This window comes from Hemitrygon akajei, chromosome 9 (assembly GCF_048418815.1).
Source record: "Hemitrygon akajei chromosome 9, sHemAka1.3, whole genome shotgun sequence".
Taxonomy (NCBI): domain Eukaryota; kingdom Metazoa; phylum Chordata; class Chondrichthyes; order Myliobatiformes; family Dasyatidae; genus Hemitrygon; species Hemitrygon akajei.
The window spans coordinates 42,291,490-42,300,640 of NC_133132.1; the positions used below are offsets into that span (position 1 = coordinate 42,291,490).

The window sequence follows — 9,151 nt, forward strand, 5'->3', positions numbered from 1 at the left end:
CAACAACCAGGCACTCTTTCTTTTTTTCTCTTTCTTACTTTCTCTTTTTTTATATAGGGAAGTTAGGGGGGAGGGGTTAAGGGGAGGGGGGAAGGGATATATACATTTTTTTTCCACACTTGTAATTACTTAAAAACGCAATTAAATAATTTTTTTTAAAAAAGAACCTGTTACAGAATACGGCTGACGGGAGGAACATTTTTGATTGTTAAAATATTTTCTTTAAAAATGTGAACAACGGCACCTCGGGCTTATTTCGAGAGCGGGGGGGGGGGCTAAGTTCGATCGTTTGGGACTGCGCGGCTGAGGTAGGGGAGAGAGAGAGAGAGAGAGCAGGCGTGCTCTTTCGGTCTAAGGAAATAATAAAAATGTCCTTAAATAATGACATGGTAATTTGTAATGGATGTCTGTACTGCAACATTTCCTGCGGGGCTAAGCAGAGGGGCAGAAAGCATGTGCTTTGAGTCAATACCAATTGAATATACTCTCAAAACACCATCTGTATAGGTAGATGCAATTTATATTCCTACTCTATTGCTCGGAAAACAGTCCTTCCCGTGACTATAAGAAACCCCCATCTCCCAATGATTGTGCCAGGAAAAGGAGGACCAAGCGAACTGAACAGAAACACCTTTATAGGGAGAATAAAGTGGGGTTTAACAAACACTCGCACAGATTCTGGGGATGTATTACGTTGTGTACGGTGGCCGGGCACTCCTAAAGATGATCCTTGCTCCCCTGAATCCACGATTCTCATTTTACCTGGAATATCCCATTCTCCGATGGCCGGAGTGAATCCCATTCCGGGGAATCCAGGAACTGATACGGATAAATGTAATGCAAAAACTCCCCGTCCGCCGTCACCCGAATCCTGCCAAATGAAAAGTAAACAGAGTGTGAGATGATGATTTCGCGGCAGGGATCGATGCAGGAGCGAAGAACGGAGGGTGCTCGACATCCGAAATCGATGCGAAATTGCTAAACTGCTCGGCAGGTCTGACACCCTGGCATGGCAAACGAGTGTCAAGTAGATCACTCGAAATCTCTTAGCCCCTGGGAAAAGCGCATATACTGCAGCCAGAGCTCTGGAAAACGAGATCTGTGCAAATCGGTACCCGACGGGCGGCAGGGACTGTTTTAGCGCCCTTATCTCTGGAGTCTACACCCTCTCGTCTCCTCGATTCTTCACGGCATACTGAGGAGCTGCCGATCTACGCTGTCTCTTTCGGAGACACCAGCCCAGTGCAGGCTCTTGGTACATAACCCGAACGAGGGCTGCGATGTATATCGGGAATAAAGTTGCAGCGGATGCCTATTTAATCAGACCGCCCGTGACCTAATATTTTGGGAGGTGTCTTCCAGAGTTTCTCGGTCATTTATTCGCAATGCATACATTGTAAAGTGGAAAGGAACGAATATTCGCCTCGAATTCACATCCAGCCAAATCGAATCGCGGTTGTGCTTCACCCTGTCGGAAGAAGCACACCGGCAAGCAACAGTTTTCAAAACTCTCCGTCAAGGACTCGCGGAATAACTCGGGTCACTTACGAACCTTCCGGACAAGAGGAGAGACAGCCTTTCGATTGGAGTTTTGCCTTCCATGGCGTAGCAGTGATCCTTTTCCAAAGAGACCACATTACAACAGGTAACCAACTTCTTGTAGACAGTCAGCGGGATCCCGAGCGGCTGGAAAATAGCGCAGTACAGGTTCTGTAAGTCTTCCTGGAACGAGACGCTGCGGAGCTGATAGGCGACGTGGATGACCTGGACAGCGGAGATGACCACCAGGGCGAAATTCCAGGAAAAGATATCGGCGGCGCACACGTCCGTCCACGCCCAGATGCAAGTGCAGAGGAAAGCACAGCACAGGAAAAGATTGATATAGAGAAGGCCAACGAGGCCGCTGCCGCCCATGTAACCTAAAACAAAGAAGATGTTGGCTAGGTGGTAGATAGAGCCTTCCACGATGGGCTTCCAGCCGCCGCACGAGTGGTGACCGTACAACAGCGTTTCCCACAAAGTTGTGTTTTCGCCGTCCATCCTGGTACGATCGCGCACTCGGATTCGGGAGAGAGGCGAGGAGGTCGGAGACAGTCAGAAATAGCAGATCCGGGGGGACGGGCACGTCAGGCGAGAGTTGCTCCGTTTAATGGGGAAAATGCTCCCTCCCCCCACCCCAATTTCCCGCTTACGGGCCAGGTTCTCTTTCGTCCTTTCATATATTTTTTTTTAAAAAAAGCTACGGCATAGAAATCAAACTACAGGTCTGACGGCGACGAAAGCCAAGTCCGAGGGTGCGTCCGGTTCGAGCTGTGTGTCGAGGAAGTAACATGTGCCAGAATCAGCGGCTGCAGCAGGTTTTTAGCGGGTCCTAGTGACCATCGAACTTCCAGCAAGGAACAGCCACGTCGTTTCTCATCTCGCTACCTCGCTCGCCAGCTTTTTTTCCCTTTCATACTTTTCGTCGGCAAAGATAATGGAAGAGGAAAAGCAGTCGCGGGAACACCAACCTTTAGATATTTTGCTGGAGTAATTCTACTGTTCAGTGATGTCACTGAATGTTACCACTTTAAAACGACCAGTGGAAGTGGGGGGGGGGGGGCTGAGGTTTTGTTTAAGGCGAGGCTGTACTTCGAGTAAACACAGAGAGACTGAAAGCCTTTAAAAGTGGAGTGAAAAGTGAATAGGGACAGGGAAAGAATCGGTGATGGGTTTAGGAGGAAAGCCCTTTCTGACATTCCAGTCAGACGTACCCTTCTGTGCTGAGGTAAATCCTCCGATTCCAGTAAAGCTCCCTCCCCCGACAGAGGAGTTTATTATGCCGAGTGGTTTATTTTATTTCACTCAGTACTAAAATCTCCATAACGTTTCACAGGCTGGCTGAAATGTAACTCTCTGGTATGAGAGCGCTGGTAACAATGGGGAATCTCTGAAGATTGAGCGGGAATTCCCAGATGATTTTTGTGCCGGTTATCCCCTGACCGGTTTCTGCAGTATCTGACTGGCCTTGTAGGCACCCGGTTATAAAATCTGCCTTTCAAACTATCTGAAGGCAAGAAATTCAGCCATGAATCCTCACTCTAATTCTCCAGCGATACACCTGCAAGGAGTTGTACCATCCTCTGGACCCCTGTCAACACACAAGGTAGCTAGCGCCACAGCTAAACAAAATCGGAAATGCAACCAAGAAGCCAGAAGCGAAGAAACAATGCCACATTGTCTCCATATGTCATATTGTCTCCATATGTCATTGCTATACTGAAAACATCCTCCAGGTGATTTGCTGGAATTATTTGAAACATTTTTCCCCCCAGGTATACTGCTGCACAATTTGCTTTTAAATTGTCACTTTTATTTTGAGTACAAATTATTTTGCTTGATAAATCTATGGAATCCCAAGGGTTAAAAATCACCCCAGCCAAATTTAGCAGCATCATCAATCAGTTTATATATAGAAGGATACGCGAGCCATGTTGCTACAATATTAAAAATAGTTACACATTGGAATCTCGGATTACCGCGCAGTTGTAGTCACAGCAGGCAAAAGTGTAATTGATAGTCATCGGCTCTAAACTCCGTGATAATAAATTAAAGGATTGAGGGCACCTTCCATCATCCTGTGCGGCATTTTACAGTCAGGCCGGAGTTACCAATAGAGCACTCCATCGATAAAGGTTGGGTTGTGGCTGAGGCTCGTTGTGGGCCGGGTCATGAGATCCTCCACTGTGTAACGTTAGATCCTTGGTAGCAATGCCCGACTGACAGGGTCACACTGTCTCCTTCAAACGCGAGAGATTAAATTAGGTTAACTAAGGGGTTGAGAGGTGAAATAAAGTTTAATACACAACCTGACTACTTGATATCTGCCGTTTGAAATACTTTTAACAAATCGCCAGACAATTCAGAAACAGAAGTGCTTTAAGTATTTTACCGACTGACATAAAACACTTTACTGTCAGTCAGTAAATATTCCTCACTCCTCCAAATCAGGAAGTTGAACACCTTCTTGTCCACTTTGCCACCCTCATCATTCAAGTACGCGTGCTTATGCCTAGTAAGAGGGAAGAAGGCCGACAGAGCTTTGAAATTCCGTTTAATGCCAATACATAAAGAAAACGGAGAAGAAAAAGTAGAACTGTCCTGAAATCGCTAGGCAAGGATGTTTTCAAGCCTAGGTTTTCAGTAGTACAGCTGGGATGTTGTCTAGTTCCATAACCCTTGTTGTATCCAGTGCCGTCAGCCATTTTTGACAGTGAGTCAAATGGGCTGAACACTAGCTTTTTTTGTGTGTGATGGCCAGTGGACGTTTCAGATCGAGAGCATTAATTGGGAATCATCAGCTCAGATGATTAACCTGCAAAATCTGTAAGACCATAAAACATGGGAGCAGAATTAAGCCATTTGGCCCATCGAGTCTGCTCTGCCATTTCATCATGATCCATTTCTACCTTCTCCCCATGACCTTTCACATCCTGACCAAAGACCATCCCATCAACCTCTGCCTTAAATGCATCCAATGGCTTGGCCTCCACAGCCACCTGTGGTAATGAACACAGCTTACCACCTCTTAGCTAAATTTATTCCACCCCATTCTGTTCTAAATGGACGCCTCTCTATTTTGAGGCTGCGTGCTCTGGTCTTACACTCCCCCACCAAAGGAAACATCTTCTTCATGCCCACACCTCCTCAATTCTTCTAAATTCCATGGAGTACAGGTTGACAGCCTTCAATCACGGCTCTTATGATAACTCTTTTTATTGCTGTGAATCTCTTCTGAACCCTCTCCAATGTCAGCACATCCGTTTTTTAGATAAGGAGCCCAAAACTGCTCACAATACTGCCAGTGAGGCCTCACCAGTACCTTATATAGCCTCAGCATTACATCCTTGCCTTTATACACTAGTCCTCTTGAAATGAATGCTAACACTGCATTTGCCTTCCTCACCACCGATTCAAGCTGGAAATTAACCTGTAGGGAATCCTGCATGAGGACTCCCAAATGCCCTTGCACCTCGGTTTTTTTGAATTTTCTCCCTATTTAGAAAATAGTGCATGGCCATCTACTTCCCAACACTGTATTCCATCTGCCATCTCTTTGCTCTTGGTCCTAATCTGTCTAAGTCCTTTCGCAGCCTCTCTGCTTCCTCAACACTACCTGCCCCTCCACCTACCTTTTGTATCATTCACAAACATGGCCACAAAGCCATCAATTTCATCATTCAAAGCATAGACATAGAACGTAATAAGAAATGGTCCCAACACAGACCCCTTGTGGAACACCTCTAGTTGCCAGGAGCCAATCCAAAAAGGACTCCTTTGTTCCCACCCTTTGCCTCCTGCCAATCAACCAATGCTTTAACCATGCTATTATCTTCCTTGTAATACCCTGCGCCCTCATCTTGTTTAGCAGCCTCATGTAAGGCACCCTGTCAAAGACCTTCTGAAAATTCAAGTACACAATATCAATTGATTCTCCTTTGCCTGCCTCACTTGTTATTTCTTCAAATAATTCCAACAGATTTGTCAGATAAGATTTTCACTTGAGGACAGTATGCTGCCTTCCTTTCCTTTCTTCTGGCTCTCTCCCTTCTTGAAGAGTATGCGATATTTGCAATTTTCCAATCCTCCAGAACCATGATGGAATCTATTGATTCTTGAAGGATCATTACTAATGGCTCCACAATCTCTTTAGCTATTTCAGAACTCTGGGGTGTAGTCCATCTGGTGCAGGTGACATGCACCTTCAGACCATTCAGTTTCCCAAGCACCATCTCCCTAGTAATAGTAACTGCATTCACTTCTGTCTCCTGACACTCTTGATCTTCTGGCATACAACTAGCGTCTTCCACAGTGAAGACTGTTGCAAAATACTTATTCAATTCGTCTGCTTTGTCCCCCATTACTGTTTCTCCAGTGTCATTTTCCAGTGGTCCATTACCTACTCTTTTCTCTCTTTACTCTTTATATATCTGAAAAGAACTTCAACAGTCCTCCCCCACTCACCCCACCATAGAGGCTGCATGACCCTCCAGATCTTTGTGCCTTGATCCACTTAGGACGACGGTTTAATTCCCCCATCTTTGACCATCCACTGTCATTAAAATTAGGGATGTTCAAGGAAATTCCTTCATCACTATTCACTGCAGAACTTTAGAACCCAAGTGCATGACAGCCTCTGATAGCTTTGGACTGTCAACAGAAGGGGCCAGGAATGAGATATTATTCATTATTATATGATACTATTCTGTATCAAACAGTAAGGAAGTTGTGTTGCTTACCCTCCCAACTATGCAGAGTTTTCAGTGCAGCTTTCATCATACTCTTGCAAAACATCAGCAGAGATTGGCTTTTTCAAGATTTCACAAAGGTTGTGATTGTTGGAGGTCGATTATCCCAGTCCCTAGACATGACTGCATGAGTTCTTCAGGGCAGACTCCTAAGCCAAACCATCTTCAACTGTTTCAATGACCTTCCTTTAATCACAAGGTCAGAAGAGAGAATATTCGCTTACGGTTGTACAATACTCGATCACATTTGCAACTGCTGACAAAAGATGTTCATGTCTGTGTAAAGCAGGATAGGACAGATTTTATACACTGTTAGAGAACCCAGTTTTCATCCAGTTCTGTTCATTCTATGAGATTTCAACAAGTGACTGCAGCACATGATATATGGAAGGTTATGGTACTAGGGAGCAGGACTGAAGACAAACTCAAAAACTAGCCATGTCTCTAGGCAAGCTATTTCAGAACAGTCATTTTTCTCTTTGGACAGTCCGTCATGGCTGAGAATCTCCAGTTCCAAGGTAGTTGATGAGGCCACTGTGGGACCCATAGATTGATACAGATTGAGCTGGAGGTGCTGGACAGGTTATTAGTAATATGGGAAACAGAGCTTTTTTTCATCATTTTCTTTAGGCTTCTACACTCAGTGGCCACCTATTTGTTGATGTACATATCCAATCGAACAATCATATTGCAGCAACCTAATGCCTAAAAGCATATAGGCATGGTCAAGAGGACCAGTTGTCATTCAGACCAAACGTCAAAATGGGGAAGAAATGTGATCTAAGTGACTTTGACCATGGAATGTTTGTTGGTGCCAGACAGGGTGGTTTGAGTATCTCAGAAACTTTTGATTTCCTGGGGTTTCACACATAAAAGTTTCTGGAGTTTACAGAGAATGGCGTGAAAAACAAGCAAACAAAAAATCCAGTGAATGGCAGTTCTGTGGGTGGAAGCTCCTTGTTAATGAGAGAGGTCAGAGGAGAATGGCCGGGCTGGTTGGAGCTGACAGGATGGCAACACTAATTCAAATAGATCTGATAGAGGTTTATAAGGTAATGAGAGGCATAGATAGAGTAGACAGCCAACAGCTTTTTCTGAGGGTTGAAATGTCTAATACCAGAGGGCATGTATTTAAGGTGAGAGGGATTAATTTCAAAGGAGATGTGAGGGACACTTTTTTCCCCCAAAAACACAGGGTGGTGGGTGCCTGGAATACACTGCCCAAGATGGTGGGTGGTAGAGGTACATTAGGGGATTTGAAATGTTTAGATAGATACATGGATGTGAGGAAAGTGGAAGGATATGGACATTGAGTAGACAGAAGAGATGAGTTGAGTTAGCCATTTGATTACTAACTGGTTCAGCACAACATTGTGGGCCAAAGGGCCTGTTCCTCTACTGTTCTGCTCCACGGTCTATGAGAAGACATTTCCCAGATGGTGAGTGTCCTTGGTGATGAATGCCTTGGGGTACTGCCTTGATGGTGGGGAAGGTAGTGCCAGTGATGTCACTGGCTGAGTATAGCCTCTCGCAATCATGTGCATTGGAGCCTCCAGACCAGGCTGTGATGCAGCCAGTCAGAATGCTCTCCATTGTACACACACACACATTTTTAAGATTCTTCAGTGACATACCAAATCTCCTCCAACACCAAACAAAGAATGATTGCATCAATATGTTGGGCCCGGATAAATCCAATGAGATGTTGACATCTAGGAAGTTAAAGCTGCTCCCCCAGTCCACTGCTGATGTTTCAATGAGGACTAGTACAGTATTGTGCAGAAGTCTTAAAGATAGATAGATATAGAGCTAGGGTGCCTAAGACATTTGCTCAGTAGTATAGTAATCTTACATATTGCACTGTAGTGCTGCTGATAGTGTGAACGATGATAAATCAGATTCTGATATGAGTCTCAGTGGACTGAGTGGGAAGGGGGGCAGGAAAAGGGGAAAAGAGAGGGGAGGGAGAGAGAAGCATCAGAGGGACATTCTGTAATGATCAACAAACCAATTGTTTGGGATCAAATGACCTTGCCAGGTGTCTCAGGGCTGGGTGTGTCTACACCCACACCACCCACAGCACTCCTCTCTGCCACCCGTCCCACACCGCTCCCGCGGCACTCCACCCTCGTAATTCCTAACATCTTATGTTCTCGCCAGATTTACAAATTCGTTCTCCACTCCATGTTGACAAATGCAGTAGTGTGCAAAAGTCTCAGGCTCTATATATGTGCTCAAGACTTTTGCACAGTACTGTACATATTCTCCTGAAGTTACAATCAGTTCCTTGGTCTTGCCAACAGTGAGCGTTAGGTTGTTGCTACATGACTCAAGAAGCCAATCTCACTCATGTACATCTCCTCGTCACCGTCAGAGACTTTACCAATAACAGTGGTGTCATCTCTGAATTTATAGATATGTTTGAGCTGTGCTTAGCCACACACTAATGAGCACAGCAAAAAAAACCAGAAGTGGGCTAAGCCCACATCCTTGTGGTGCACTTTTGTGAGGAGGCAATGTTATTACTGATCCACACTGTGGTCTCCTGAGGAGTTTGAGGATCCATTATGATCTACCCTTAGCCCACACGCTGCAGCTACCCGTAATCCTATATAGTTCAGACTTAAATAAAAAACTGGACAAGTCACTGGTAAACTGTCAAACACATGTGACGATCTTAAACCAGACAAAATCTGTAGTTGGAGCAGCAAATATCTGCATCCAGGACCTTTAACAAAAATATATACTGTTATTGCTTCTCTGCATTGCCAAGCCCAGTTTATTCTCAAGTACAGAAGGGAAGGAAGGAAATATATGCTTATTTTTGCAATATGTAAAATAATTTCAGACAATAAGCAGAAATA

The 9,151-nt window shown here is 44.8% G+C and overlaps 1 protein-coding gene across 1 annotated transcript in view; it reads right to left on the reverse strand.

Annotated features, from left to right (window-relative positions):
- Positions 1-2,439, reverse strand: part of popdc1 (popeye domain cAMP effector 1) — a 61,322-nt gene extending 58,883 nt beyond the window's left edge. Inside the window, exons 1-2 of the mRNA XM_073055341.1 lie at positions 1,553-2,439; positions 763-871 (exon numbers count right to left, since the gene is read on the reverse strand). Of these exons, the coding sequence (XP_072911442.1) occupies positions 763-871; positions 1,553-2,040 (597 nt within the window). The 5' untranslated portion in view covers positions 2,041-2,439. The remainder of the gene's footprint in view (positions 1-762; positions 872-1,552) is intronic.
- Positions 2,440-9,151: the final 6,712 nt, after the last annotated feature.